Source organism: Micrasema longulum, unplaced genomic scaffold, assembly GCF_059751315.1.
Source record: "Micrasema longulum isolate JH-2025_06_02 unplaced genomic scaffold, ASM5975131v1 h1tg000482l, whole genome shotgun sequence".
Classification (NCBI taxonomy): Eukaryota; Metazoa; Arthropoda; class Insecta; order Trichoptera; family Brachycentridae; genus Micrasema; species Micrasema longulum.
In genome coordinates this window covers 533,319-549,886 of record NW_028277679.1, presented here as the reverse complement: position 1 = coordinate 549,886, position 16,568 = coordinate 533,319, and the positions used below count along the sequence as shown (strand labels likewise).

The 16,568-nt window shown below is 29.6% G+C and overlaps 1 protein-coding gene across 2 annotated transcripts in view; it reads left to right on the top strand.

Moving 5' to 3' along the window:
• Window positions 1–16,568, top strand: part of LOC148281247 (lachesin-like) — a 241,177-nt gene that overhangs the window by 205,074 nt on the left and 19,535 nt on the right. For both annotated transcript variants that reach the window (XM_088226984.1, XM_088226985.1), the window contains exons 4-5: window positions 1,141–1,326; window positions 5,857–6,049. In XM_088226984.1, the coding sequence (XP_088083110.1) occupies window positions 1,141–1,326; window positions 5,857–6,049 (379 nt within the window). The remainder of the gene's footprint in view (window positions 1–1,140; window positions 1,327–5,856; window positions 6,050–16,568) is intronic.

Below are 16,568 nucleotides of genomic sequence, written 5' to 3'. Positions count from 1 at the left end.
CATTGGCTGATTTAATTCTCCTTTCCCGGTAATATGTAGCTAGTACACATTGCATCTAATCAATTTAATATTTTCATAAATATAATAAATTTTGGCCTGAGATTTTTTGTATTCTTTCGTTATGCATTTACGTATTGTATACATATTAAATAATAAATGCTTTTTGGGAACCGAAAAATCATTTCATCAAAAATCGGAAATAAATCACTAATACAATAGAATATTTACCAATGTGTCGAATGTCGTGTGCGCAGTAAAAGTGTAATCCTAATATATTATTGTATCACTCACTCTTAACGTCTCAACTCACGCGTCACACGCGCAAACAGCAAAGTTTCTAGTACTTCTCCATGACGCCTGTTATTAGCTTCCAGACTTTTGTTTGACGCATTTTTTTCTTCCGCACTGCGAGCATGAGCTAATGATTTTGTCATGGTTTTAATGATTAAATTGAAAATATTATCACTTTTGACTTCAACTATAAATGGTAAAAGCGATTGCCTATGAATATTACATTTTTTACATTAAAAATCTCTCAATTTTTTGTATGTGTAATGACAACGATGTATTCTTATTGGTTCGATGAAATTATGTTGTTATAAACGTCAGATTTATTACATTCTTTTTCTTATATTACATTGATTCATTTAGACTTGTACGTATTTATTATTATTTTATTTAATAAGTGTGCTTCCATTTTCCATTATGTTGTATCTCAACTCTACCCTATTTTTTTCAAGATCTCATGGAGTTTCGAATACAATACTATTTCAGGAAATAAATATTTACTTTCAACCTAATCCTTTTATTTTGGTATCTTTTTTTCAAACCTTAATTAATTATGTTTTAAACGTCGGGCGTTAAATATTTTTATAGATGTATGTTTTCAATCATACGAAAAAATTTATATATATATTTTTTAATAATCAGGATTTCCGATAAAACTTATTTGTTGGTTACAAAATATATATTTTTTTTAATGGCACCCACGAAAACTAATTGATAATAATAATAAAAAGACGTAAAATGGTAAAAAATATAAATTGTATAGAAACTGTTTTTCCAAAAACTAGGCAAAAAATTGTTTTTAAAAATAAGATACGTGTTCTTTGATAAGGAAAATTTTGTGGATTGTTTCAGGTGGGATGGGTAAAAGCAGACACGAAGGCCATCCAAGCCATCCACGACCACGTGATCACCCACAACCCACGCGTGTCCGTGTCTCACAGCGATCACTCCACGTGGTACCTCCACATAAGGAACGTACAAGAGGAGGATCGCGGGCAATACATGTGCCAGATCAACACTGACCCAATGAAAAGCCAGGTAATTTATTATAATGAAATACCCTTTTGTAAACGTGATTGAAAAAAAAAAGTTTTCGTTATGTACTGTGGAAATTCAGAAATCTGGGGTTCTACCATAACTTGAGTTATTTAAAACTAGTTAATAACGGCCCTAAAATAATGTCGTTTTTAGTTTAATAGAAAAGACGTTAAAAAATGTTTTTTTTTTTTTCAAAAAATACTGAGACATCAAGGTTTTTGTTTAAATTTATATTTTGGAATTGTATTTTTATATGTAAACTGTTTCCTTTAATAGTATCTATGCATAATAATTGAACAATTTTGAAAAAATTATATATTGATGTTTTTGGGTTCATTAAAGTCGGTTCTATGTTCTACTAAAAACAGCCAAACCGCTTTGTTGATAATAAAAACGGCCTTTTTCAATTTTCAGAAAAACACCCACAGCACTAGAAAATTTTTACGCTTCTTTAAAAATCATTGAAACTGGTCAAATAAATAATTAGACTGTGGTTTTTCATATAAAATAAATCGAATATTTTAATCGTTCATCATTTGTTAAACTGAAATTCCAACTGTTGTGTAGATTTGATTATTCACTATTTTCACAAATGTGCTATTATCACAGTTGTACTCTTCTATGGCTGGCTGTTTTCTGCATAACTACTTTCAATTAAGTAAATAACAACATTCAACTCTAAAACATAGATTGCATTGCAGCTTCCTTATGAAGCAAAAAAATCTGTTTTTTTTCATTTTTAATGGCAAGTTGAAATAATGGTATGATAAGGGTTTTTTATTTAAGATACCGAGCTTCTGGGAGTAACATTTATTTATCTTGTACTTTGCAAATTAAAAGTGATGCAATCATTGCGCTTACACTCTCGTTAAAATCCACAAAACGTTTGATCAATTCTGATTATCGAGGTTTGAATTTCAACAGCATAAAGCAGTTCAAATTTCATACATATTTGGAGTAAATTCAAAACTCTGCCTCCTATCTTTCTCCCCCTGGTATCGCCACAAGTGCAGTCAATGTTTGCAGGACTTTGCTTCAAACAAATAATTCCCAAAGCCCATTTAAATAACATTCGTGCTATGAAACTGTACGTACATTTATACACGTAATTCAGTGTGTTACTTTGAGATATGGAATGAATGAACAAAACTATTAAATGTTGAATAGTAACATTACAATAATGGGACGAATTTGATTCCGACCACGAGCTTTAATGACAACAATTTGATTAAACATAAAATCATTGTTTTTGAAATAATACAAGTTTTTAAAATATCGTATAGTTTATAATTTTAAAAAATATACTTATTCATTAAAACGACCTTTAGGTTTGGGTGGAGCAGCTGTTTCTATACTCGATCCATCAATTAAAGTGCCAAAAACAATTTTTAAGTCGTGAAAAAAAAAAATCAAAATTCTAAATCTAAAACATTCAAATTAAGTATGAAGCGTCTTTAGGTGCTCATAAATTATTTTCTTTAAGAAAATTTTGACTTTCGTTTACCAAGAATCAATGTTAATCCGTAAAACATTAGTAATTAAATAGTTAACTTATGTTTGCAGTCACATATTTTTCAACATTGAAATTTATCTCATTTTATTGTTCTTAAAAAAAGTTCTTATGAATTTCATTCTCTCGTAATAAAGTGTATTTATAACCAAATAAGGAACACTTTATTCTATTTGTAGTGCAAAATACCACGCTGTGAAGTTTTTACTTTATTCAGCTAAATATGATTTAATTTTGATCAAATACATAAGCTTAGAAATTATCATATTTCTTATTTCATGGAATTTGAAAGTTTCTATTAAGTATTAAGATTTAATAGACAAGATAATTGATATTTTACCTTAAATATTTCAATCCGGTTAAGTAACAAATTATTCCTTTCATTAATGGTGCATAGGACACTGCATCGGTACACAAATTGTAGCGTATCTTGATCATTTTTGTTGCATGAAGGTAACATGATCAGTTTTGCGCTTTAGGTACCAGTCCAGGGACTATGAAATATTCTTGTTTAAAAATATCCTTTGAAATATATATTTCATTTCAACCATGTCGGGAATCTAACCCGAGACCTCTTGCACGATAGGCAAAAGCGCTGACCATTACACTACGAGGCTGAATTTTTCGGCCGAAGCCGTTTTCTTCAATTACATTTCTTTTCTTTTTTAAAATCGAATAATACTTTTATACTCACACTGCTTAGCTTGATATATGTTTTTTGAGTATACAATTTTTCCATATAAACTAGTTCAATTTTTAGATTCAATAACAATGTGATTTTTGATTTTAAGTTTTAAATTAAAGATATCGATAAAAATAAATTCATCTCTACATAAATAATCCACCAGTCCCATGTCACAAACTGTTCGAATCTTATCCTATTGCCAACAGCTTGTTCGTTTCTCTTGTAATGTTTAATTGATAGAACAAGATGTCCCAGGAGAACAAAAGGAGTGAGGGTGGTTCCTAACTAGGGGTAGTTAATGGAGTCGGACACAGTGATAACATTGCTTATATACCAGGGACACGAGATTTAATAGACTCCCATTTGGGTGAGTTTAGGCGACTGGCAGGCGTCCGATATCGGAAGACACTCGTGAATAAATCATTGCCGCCATATTCGGATCCCTACCGAGAAATCCCTTTCACGAACTATTGATTGGACCTATGATTTCATATTTTATTATTTAATGAATATTTTAAGTTTAAACTTTTTATTTATTTATTTATGACACGTTTAAGTTTTATTGGTTCGAAAAACCATTACATATTAAAATAACAAAATTAATGCTCTCATATAATCATATTAGTATAAACGGCAATAAACCCGTTTTTAATTACAAACAAACCACTATATGTACATATACTATACATATATCGAGTTTCTGCACTAGCATTTTTCGGTAGAAGTACAATTTAATAAATTTTATCGTGATATATATAATATTTATTGCTCCATTATTATTTAATATTCTTATAAATGATATTATCAATGTTTTTCGCAATACGAAATTATAGATTTTTGCTGATGACAACAAGATACTTAAACTTATTGGATCTTCCAATGATTGTCTTCTTTTCTAGAACGATATTTATTATTTTAATGAATGGTGCGACATCAATATTGTGATCATTTTAACATTGATAAATGTAAAAAAAAATATCTTTCTCGGGAGGAAAAAAACCTATACAATTCAATTACAAACTAAAAAATATATCCGTTTCAGTGGTTTCGTTAATAAAGAATCTTGGCATTACTTTAGATAGTAAACTCTCCTATCGTGAACACATTGATAGTATTGTAAAAAAATCTCTCAAACTTCTCAGGTTTATCAATAGAATGACGACGGACTTTAAAAACATTAATACCATCCAAACTTTTTATAGCTCACTAGTTCGACCCCATGTAGAATACGGTTTTCCTATTTATTACCATTATACAGGACTCATATTGACCATATCGAGTCTGTCCAACAACGTTTTCTTAGAAAAGTGGCATGGTTGCTTGGATTACAAAGGGGTTTATTATTTCTTTTTTGAAATAGAGCAATCTCTTATCTGTCTTCATTGGAGAAACGTAGAGCTGAGATGGACCTTATATGCATTTTCAAAATACTTAATGCTATAAGTGATGACCCATCTCTGTTGCAATCAATTCTTATTTTATGTTTCCAACCATGTCACCAGAAGTCAAAATCTGTTATTTATCAAATCTTCTAAGAGCAACTTTTGTTTTCACGCCCCAATGTCCAGAATGTGTAAATTAGTCAATTCGTTACACAACTTGGAATTTTTTGGGATAGATCTTCCGGCTTTTCATAGATCTCTTTGCGACTAAAACAGTGTGGGATGAACTTGGATTGATATGGTTTAGATCGAAGTCTTATGTCTTTCGTGCTTGTGAATATATTGTATACCATTATTGTTTTGCCCTTGTTTGTCTTTGCTACATAGTTTTATGTTATTTTTGTTGTTTTCTGTATTTATATTTCTTCATGTAATTGTTTTTATTGGCTTAGACCGTATATATAATAAGTAAATAAAAATATGTTTTATCAGTTTTGACCACAAGAATGGACCGCCACACACGTCTATCCTGACATAAATTCTTAACTTTTTCCAATTTCATATATCTTGTCATACATGCTCTACGCTTGTGACATGACTTTATATCAAGGTTCTCTTGGTCCTCTTTGTCCTACGTTATCATGAATTCTTGCCATGTATATCTGTTCAACCATTTTTTTGTCATCCACCATCTAAGGGACCCTTTCTTAATTTAATTAATTAAACCTGTCTCAGATTTGCGCTCTCGTCGTATTCATCATTTGCAGCATTGTAATACACAGATTTCTCACACATTCGTCTGAGAGATTGGATTTTACAAAGAGACACTTCTTTTACTAAATCAAATAATTAACTAAACATTTATGTTTGCTCATTAAAAAGTTGTCCTTTTGTGCTTTAATAAATTATTTAAATTCGTTTCATTTCCGTAATCATGTATGTATGTCCTGTAGCTGGGTTACCTGGAGGTAGTGGTCCCTCCTGACTTCATCTCTGAGGAGACATCAGGAGACGTGATGGTCCCTGAAGGCGGAACCGTGAAGCTAACCTGCCGGGCAAGGGGATCCCCTCCTCCCCACGTACAGTGGAGGCGAGAGGATGGACAGGACATAACCGTCAGGGAGACTAGCGGAGTGAAGTCCAGAGGTAAGATATTTTAAAATTTAAAATAAGATTTGAAAATATATATTACCAATACAATGTCGGAAGATGCCCATTTTTCAAAATGGATGTCCTGGCATTTGAAAAACTTAATTGTTACATTTTTTTTTGTTTTATTAATAAATTTCATAAAAGATACATGTTTTAAAAAAAAATATATACAGATCTACTTTATAATCTAGTAAACGTTATCACTGTCATACACTGTTGTAGTTGTTTATTTATAAGAGTTTATGTAATTTTAAATATAGGAGTACTTATTAGCAGAAAATATAATGTTTCTTGTGTAAAAATCAATTGAAAAGTATTCACGTGCTAATTTCGGTTTTTAAAATATTGTTTCAGGCCCTCCTAGTGAGGTTATCTAAAAGTCTGTTAAAAGGACCATTTAAATAATGAAAATAATATTTCAAAAATAGTGATGATGGCGGATATTACACAGGGTGTATAATGATTACTAAAACCAGCTGATGACATGCCATAATTTCCGTAAATGACTAGAGCTTAACAATTGACATAAAAAAAAATACATAAAGAAAAACCTTTTTAATTGATTAAAAACTTCATTTGATGGATGATAACTAGTAGAGGATCGCACACAATGTCTCAATTTTCCTCGAGAAGAAACGCTTTATAATACAGTAATTGAGAAGAGGTATCAATAACAGCGAAAACAAGCGCTAAGGGCGTTGTTTCAAGTAAAATAGGGGTGGAATACGTAGCGATTCCTAAAGTAATGGTGCACAAGCCTCTGTACGGTAAAAAGGGCGCTAAAACTAGGATAGCTTTTCCGGTTTAATGAGTTACCGGTTTAATTTAAATTAAACTTAACCGTTTTCATTCGATTTTTTTTTATAAAATGGTTAAATGCAATTGTGATGTTTTTACATTTTTTAAGCCTTTGGTAGATATACTTCTCAATTGTGCCGCTCAACTGTATATTTTATCATCACGAAATCTTTATTTTATCCGCGGCCGCTCTGAATTATGATTTTGAGCGACGTCTTCTTCCTACGATTTGTTTACATCAAACCATTCCTTGTAATAAACTAAATCGTTTTCCTCTAGCCGCACAAAATGTCTAAAGCACTTAAGCTTTGTTTTCTTCGTTGTATTTAGTAAGTATTTTTTTTCTTTTCCCATGCATCTTAATAATTCGTTGTGAAATTTATCTACCTTTAGTGTGAACGGATAGCATCTCATTAAGAACACGCTATAATATTTTTTGTAATTAATAGCTCTGAAAATAGTCTATCTTTCGACACCACGATCGTAAAAAAACTCGTGTATTGATTTAATAAAATAATAAACAAAAAGGTAAATAGTAAAATATTTTAAATATTTTTTTATTAAGAGAGAAAAATATTTAACTGGAATCACGTGTATTTTAATAAAAGAGATTGAATTTTACTGATAATTTAAAAGAAAAAAAACATTGGTGTAAATTATAGTTTTAAAAACTGGTCACTATTTTATCAAAATTAACTCCTACTTATTATGTTGACACAACTGAAAATATTTTTTTGTCTTACGTATTTTGTATTGAAAAAATTACCATGATTTTTTTTTTTTTTTTAATTTATTTTTATTTAACATAAAACATTATTTTTTCTTTTGTATATGAACACCTCACTGGGCAATACCCGTGCCGAGGCATTCATTCGCATTATTATTATATTATGTTCTAGTACATAATAAATAAATAAAATATAATAGATAACACTGTATTGATACAAATATAAAACATAAATAGCAGATATGAAACAATAACCCCGAGTTCAAATAGACTACTGTTTTGGTGGGGTAGCCATCTCAAGGCAGTTTTCGGGACCCAAATTCAGAAGCCATTTTTTAACAAATACATACATAGAATGTATTATATTTACTCCCACCATTTTAATGTGTGTGAACGAGAAGTGCCCTAGCGTACATTTTCCTGACACCTAGATCTCCTACTCGTTCAAACACCCCCGTTGTGGGTGTTCTGATAGGGAATGAAACTAATTTATCTATTTGAAAGAAAAATTTGCATTTTTTTTTTACATTTAATTTTTTTGCGCAGACGCGAACGTAAAATAGGTTTCATTTCACTGAAAAATTTGAGCAGTATGTAGGTTTTTTTCAACAAATAATTTAAAATATATTTTTATGGAGTTTCAACGGTTTTTTGCAAAACTTCGTTGATGCTGGTAATGTAACATATTATTTTATTTAAAACTAGCTGAACCCAGCCACGCTTCGGTGTGGCTTTGTCTGATATTATTTAATAGGAAAAAAATTAAAATAGTCTAGAAACTATATATTTACTGAGAAAACGCATTCTTAATTTAGTATCTAAATTTGTGTTGCTGTGGCTGTGCTGTAGAATATGAGGAAAAAAAATTGTAACTTTGGCTAAAATGTATAAACTGGGAGCAGTCTGTAAAACTGTCATTCAGTATTGGTTAACTATGAAAATTTATGAGTAAATTAAAAACGCATAATATGTTCCATTTCCGTCGAAACTTTCGAATAAAAAGTACATACCTAGTGGTAAAAACACTTTTTTGCTAAAATGCCCAATGTTTTGTAAAAAAATTGAGTCATTCCATCGATTACTTTCCAAAATTTGGAGCCACAAACATACGGGACCAAAATTTTTACACATATGTATTATGAAATTTTTTACTCGGGTATGATTAATTGGTCTCAACTAATTACCACCGGAGATTTGTAGCGAAAAATTACTTAAAATAAAGTCGAATTGAAAACACCCAAAAAAATAATGGGAATTAAACACAATTTAAATAACGTTTTAAACTACTTAACTATAACGTAAATACTTTTATATTCTACCGGTTTCTCGAAATTTCCGTTTCCTGGCAACTTTGCACTCCCTTGTGCGAAGTACCTATCCCTGGCGAATTACCCAAATTGAAAGTGAACTCTTGAAGGAATTACCAACTTGTTACCAAACTTTACTCAGATAAATAAGGTGAAAATAAACATTGTTATTGAGAGCGGACTTCAAGTGTTGAAACAACTTTAATTATGTACTTTGTAAACATAAATATATTAATGGTTCCTATCGTCTGGTTTGCTTGTTTCTGCATACAAATTATTTAAACACTAAAACGTAAGTAAAATTATCAAAATAACATGATGTGTACCAACTTGAATGATATTTTTTGCAATATTTATTAATTTAGTAATCAAAATAATAGTAAAAAAAAAACTATCCATGTTCCTAACCAATCTTTGCTATTTTGCTTGAGTTGGGTTTTTTAATATTTTATTTTATTTTATTTTATTTGGGAAATCAACAGTTCTACATACATATTTTTAGTAAACAAACAGATATAGTGTATAAACTCCGAACTAATAACAGATTTCCACATAGTATACAAAGTTAGTAAAGAAAATATATTACATATCAAATAAAAACATACAATTTATACAAATAAAAATGTTATTTTCATGTACTCAATAATCAAACATTAAGTTACTGTAAATTGGGCGGGATAAGGACAAGAATGCTTGAAGAGAGGATAAGGAGGGGAGGGGAGATGTACATATTTATTATTATAATATAAATTCTGTTTCTCAAAAGGGCTTCCCCAATTTTTCAATCAAAGTATAATTATATAAAATAATAAAAGAAACAAAAGCTTTTTTTAAAAATGAAGCTATAAAGAAATAAGGTTATCAATCTAACATAAAAAATAATACTCTGCGTTAATCTAATTTATTGATTTCCTTAGAGATACGCTTTAAGAATTTTAAAGTACTAATTATTTGTATAAGTTATGACCCATCATTGACTGGTTTTAATGATTGCTCTATTTGACATTATTAGGTATTTTAATTTGTTAATTTACGTTTTAAAAAAATGCGGACACAATATTTATTTACAGACCCCAGAAAATGCATTTTTCGAGGCTCACTTGGTAAAGCATTTGCTTTAGTAATAATATTATGGATAACTTATATAGCGCCATTTTCGTAACAAAATACCTCAAAGGTATTTTGTTACTATAGTTGGTTATGATTGATCAGGGTCAAGACAGAATTTGTTGATTTGTTGCATATTATCTTAGTATTCTTGGAATTAATTTTAAGACCCAAACGAGTAGAGGTTTCCTGTAGTTTGTCAACAATTTCCCGAAAATTACAAACAGACTATTCAAGAAGAACCGCATTGTCTGGGTACTCCAAGTAACACTACTTTAGAGGGAATCACTTCTATACCTCGATCAGATGGTATTAATTTATATAAGATAACAACCATCAATATGATAAATAAGAACAGTGCAAGGACGCAACCTTGCCTCACTCCAGTGGAGACCCCGAACCAATCAGTCAAAAAACTGCCGATTCTCACACGACAATAGCTGTCAATGTGGAGAACTTTTTTAAAATAAACAATCTTGGAAAAAATACCAGAAGCATCGAGAATTTTCCAAAGATGTGGTCGATGCAGACTATCAAATGCTTTCTCGTTGTCAATGAAGCAACACGCAAGAGGTGAGTTCATTTCATTGCTCTGTTGGAGAATGCATATTTTATTATGGATATGGTCCGCACACGACTTGATAGGAATAAAACTAGTTCAGTTGACTCTTAGAATCTGCGGCACAAGAGTTCGTATTCTGCCCAAGATTATTGAAAGATTCATTGAAATATACAAAAACTAGAAAAAAGTAAAGAGAAAGCCAATAAAATTTAAAATATATAGTATAGGTACACAACTATAGCTTGACAAATTAAAGTTACAGTTTACCATCTTTGCAATAATTTAAAAGAGCTGATTTAAATAAACTACACTTTATGTTGAATATATCAGCAGTACATGAAGTCGATTCAGAATAGCACTATACGAGTATATTGTTCGTGAATTGCTGCAACTAAACGAAGGTACTTGACAAGTCGTTCGTCCAGGTACCTTAAAGCTGATGAGCGCTAATAGATTTGAGCAGTCTCATGTAAAGTTGACAATCTTCAATGAATTCAATAAATCTATGATTTTTCTTCTCTCGGTTAGTTTAGACAAGTTCAAAGTATTTAATATGAAATCATTGTTAGTAAATTCACATCTGATTCCAAGTTTAAAATTAAAATATATTTAAAAAAAAATTTGAACTCTTTCAAGAGTATATTAGTGTGAATTATAATACGGAGTCTATAAAGTTGAGTTGTTTTCCAACTGGCTCCTAACTAAAGCTGGATACATCAATTTTAAAGTATTAATATTTTTAAAGTCCTTTGTCATTTGCAAAATAAATCCTAAGATTTTTTAAGATTTATTGGCTATGAGGTTTATATGACTGATAAAAGAAAACTTTTGATCGAAAATGACACCTAGATCTCGCACATCAGAAACAAAGGTGAAAAATTAATGTAAATAAATATTAAAATTAAAATTTTTAATTTTCATTAACCATGCTATTTACTACAAAAAAAAGTGTTAATTACTGGACATGGACAATTTTGATGTGTCAGCGATTGGTTCAAAAACAACCTTTATTTTTTACTAAATTGTTTAAATCGAAAACTACTAACTACATTAATAGTAAAGATGAATTATAAATATGAATCTCCTTAAAATTATACATTGTTAAAATTTGTTGATTTGTTAAACTGTCAACTACTCCCTTAGTTAGGTTTTTTTTAGACTTGATAATACGCGTATGTACTCGTATATTGAAAAAAATTCTTGAAAACGCTGAAGGAAAAAAGTTGTCACGTTATTTTTTTTATGTTCAAATCATCTGTTAGTAAGTCGCTATTTTCCTATTGAAGAAAATTAATCAGCAAAAAATTTCGTTTTCATAACTTCCGTCTCTCAATCGTTTGTCGATAGATATTTTTTTTGAAATGTATCAAGGTTTCTCGTATATTTTCCAGCATTCATATTAATATTCCAATAAATTTATCGAAAAAAAGAGCATATTTTACCCGAAGGTTGTAGCAATATTAGAAAGAAATTACAAAAACAATATTACTCACAATTTAAAAAATATAGAAAAATGGTTAAATTATAAAATAAATGTAAGTAATTATTTGTTTGTTAACATTTATCGACTTTTATATGTCTACCGATTTAAGACGTACCCGTCTCTTAGTCGGGACACTAATTAAACTAACAAAATACGTAACCTCAAAATGGACAAGATGGCAGGGGCGAACCGTGAATAGAAGCGATTATGCGCAGCCTACCATTATATTTTACTAGCCATAATAATGTTTTATTGTAACTTTATTTACAGATAAACAAATAATTAATTAATATTTATTATAAACCATTTCCACTGTTTGTATTTTTATCCTAATATAAATATTATTATTAATAAAGCGCGCCCAGCGCCTGCAGTGAGCCAAGAAACTAGCCAATTATTCCAGCTTATTTTTTCATACAAATAAGTATACTTTATTTTGAATATCTTAACCCCGGTGCTGGTTTTTTCTCCTTAATTAAACTTGCAGATTACACAAATTATTCTCCAAATTTTCCAAAATAAGAAGATTCTTGATTTGAAAAACAATATTTCAAACATTGTTTCTTAAGGGCTATTTTAATTTAAGATGAAACTTTTGAAATAAGACTATAATTACTTTCATGCGTCATATTGCAGAACATATAGCGCTCGACGCAGCCGTTTTTAGCACTTTTAATTTCTAGAACAATTCAGCCAGTTGACATTTCAATTGAATACTTAATATCGACTGAATTCATAGTGGTATTTTTGATTTGTTTTTAAAGGAGTTATGTATTTAAGTAATGGATAATTATCTATATAAAATAATATATCACGAAGTTATATCGTTTGAGATGATTTTATGGATGAAAGTTGTTGTATCACATAGAACCACAGAAAAATATCAATTTAGAGTATATATTACTTATATAATAATATGTACCTTCTTTGTAGGCACAAATATATGATATTTTTTGATAGCTTACCTCTAAATAAAATCACCATTTGCCACTGCAAGACGGTATTATGGAGCTGACGGAAAATGTGCGTTTCGGAATCGGAAGATGTTTTCCAGTCATTACACTGACTAAAATACTTGTTTTGGATTTTTTGTTAATGATTTATATGCCTCTTTTATCTCTTCAAAGACTGTGCTTTGTACTGTGTTATTGTCTGTTTTCAATGATTTGTAAAAACAAATATTCAAACATTAATATATGAATTAGCAACTAAACAAACTCTAAACTCTCTTTTCTTATTAAACTTATAATCAGTCATGAATTTTTTCATACGATTTTTTACTAAAAACATCAAATTTGTTAAAACTGAACGATAGAAGAAAAATTACAGACCTTTTAAATTTATTCAAAATTAAAAATTCAATATAGGAATGCCCTGAACTGTTATTTCTCATCAACTTCGGGTGCCTGGAAAAATGACTAGACAAATGCCACTGTTTTGTAGCAAAAATTCACGGACAGTGTATACTTTATGTTATAACAGACTTCATGAACTCGGCAATAGTCATTCCCACGTATCGGATAAATTTAGTGCATGTTATTTTTCCTATAGAACAAATCTTTTGAACCTTTTTAAAGATGGTTAATGGTAATTATATGTATTTATTCATACATTTTATAATATAAACTAATTCTGTTCAAAGTGAAAAGGGTAAAGTACCCAGCTGTATGAAACAGTACTTACCTGACGATTTTCTTGTTATATTACTTTAAAATATTTAATTATTTAATTTGATTTTTACGTTTATTCTTAAATTGTTTTAACTTTCTACTAAATATTATGTTGTATGATTTTAAGGTTTAATTTTTGTTTATAAATCTTGGGTATAAGGTAATTTATGTTTTTTTTTTTTTAATGAAACCAAATAACATAAAAAGTTAAATAAATAAATATGATAATATTATACATTTTTGTAAAAGGCAAATTTGCCGTATATGTAAGTAAAATAAATTGAAATAAATAAAAGTAAATTAATAAACAAAGTTTTGAGCATGTCCAAACGTTTAAAGACAGGCTTAATTTCCTCCCTATAGAGTTATTTCGATGTAAATTTGTTGCAACAGAGAGGGAAAACAAGGGAATATGGTAGTCTGGGCATGTTCAGGCCTTATGGCTGGTTTAAGTGGCCACATTACTCACGTAAAGTTTATATCAAGTATTGTATTATATGCAGACTCATGTTATTTTTTTAAAAACATTTTTTGACATTTGAAAAAAAAACATGGAGACATACTGTTTAATAATTAATTCAAATTAATATATAATTTAGCCCTGTTAAAGCAAAATAAATTTAAAATTATAAATACACCGCTTATATTACGCGCGCGCGTCCCCCATTACTATCATAAGCTGACTGAATCTGTTTTACACAACATTCGCCACAGAACAGCGTCTCCGTCTTCCTTATTGTGAGTTCTATCTTCGTGCTCCCTCTTATACAAATGTGTTGCTGAATAAGCGGACATTCATTCTTTGCGTAACAAGGATAAATATTTTTTGTATTAACATCCAGCATATTTATACAAATTTTACTTTCCTAATCCGGTGTAAAAATGTCCATTTGAAGATTACAAAAAATACGACTTCATAATTTTATAAAATAAGAGAGATATATCAAATCTTGAACTTTGCACGTAATTAGTATATTTTTAGTAAATACTATGTATACTGTGGTGACGGTAAAGGTGAAAGTGTATTTTAGTATTTGCATTTCGGTGTAGTGAGTTACGAAGAGACGGATACGTCACGAAACTTGTAGACACAAAAAGTCCGTAACTAGTTAAACACTAATATTTACTAACATGAAATAAAATATTTGGTCATAAAGTTAATACCTTGAACATAAACAAAATACATAATACTTTGGTCAGATTCGATTCAAACTATGTGCCTACCTTTCGCTCTGTACCGTTCAAAACTCATTCGAATAAACCTCAATGTTTTAACTTTTGTATGCTTCCCCCGAGTATTGATGCAACCATATCATGTTGCATTTCAAATTATATAGTGGAGGCCGAGGTTTCATGGACTGATTTACTTACCACAGAAATAGGATTTATCTTTATTCTCTTGCAAACAGAGTCCCATATTGTGTAATGCAGTGTTCAGAGGTAAAAAGGTATTATATTTCGCTTGTAATTTAACAAATCGAATGTTCAATTAACCATAAAAATTCATAAATACCCATCATTTTTCAGGGCGTCTTATAGATTTATTAAAATACTTAATTACAGGATGGAATAATTTCAATTATTCAAATTTGTTTTAAAATAATTTAAAAACATCATAATCACAAACGAATTTTTTATTAATGTCACTCGTACATTTTCGGACTTTTTACCAAATCGCGATTGCTTTAATTATGTGGATATAACATATAAGTGTACCATTAGTCTTCGAAAGATAATAGGAAATGGAAGGACTAATAAAAGGATTAACTATATTTTGAGTTTTTATGAGTGTTTGTAGGCAATGACTGGATTCTACCCCCTAGAGAGTTATTTTTATTTATTTATGTTAAAACAAAGATTTTTTTTCTGTATAATCAGCTCTCTAAGCTTGACTCATTTAATTACACTTTGTAATATACGAGTTGAACCCGGCAATGCTTTGCTATTGTGAGATTTGAGAATCTATTTATAAATATGTAACTTTTACAATGTTTTGTATAATTTTTTGTTTACAGAAAAATGTTCCCTTACTGGGGTGTCTCGTGCCATTATAAAATACATACCACAACACCCAGACCAATTAAGAAAAAATCATCAGTTTCCCAGTTAGATATTTTACTTACTGCGACACGACGCCTGTCATAATATGTAAATATTTAATTTTAACTTAATACAATAATTAATATCAAACATTCGATTTCGTTCATTTAATATATATATATATACGAGTAGTAGCAAAGCATTTCTAGGTTCAGCTCGTGATTAATATATAAGAATTATTTCTTACTAATTAAAAGGGGGTGTTTTTTCTATCATGGATAAAAAATTGTGTGGTTTTCCTATGCAAAATTTGATGTTTTACCATAAATATATTTTAGGACGAGTTGACAAAAGCATCTCCATTTTGGGCATTAAAAATGTTTTAAAACTAAAAATAAAGTATTATGAGTATGAAGAAAAAATTAATTCAATATATAATTGATGGCAAATATACTTAAAAACCCATTATTAAAGATTACCAGATTTTTAAAGCATACGAATCCACTTATTTGTCTCTTCTGATAAGTTAGGTTTTCGGAGATCCAGTAGTTTACGTCTTGTGTACAGAAATAAGACGTTAAATAATCACCCTATAACGCCACGTCCAAAAATAGCTTTTATTCCAAATAATTAATCATTTCAAGTTAAAAATAATTTTGTATTTTTATCGAAAACAAATTATTCAAGCCATTAAAAGGACATTTAAATATTCAAAACGGTTGAAATGATGACAAAAATAAAACAAGGCTGAGCAAATGGATAATGACCCCCTTTAATTAAAAATATTCAATATTTATTTTTCACTAGCGTAGAATTACA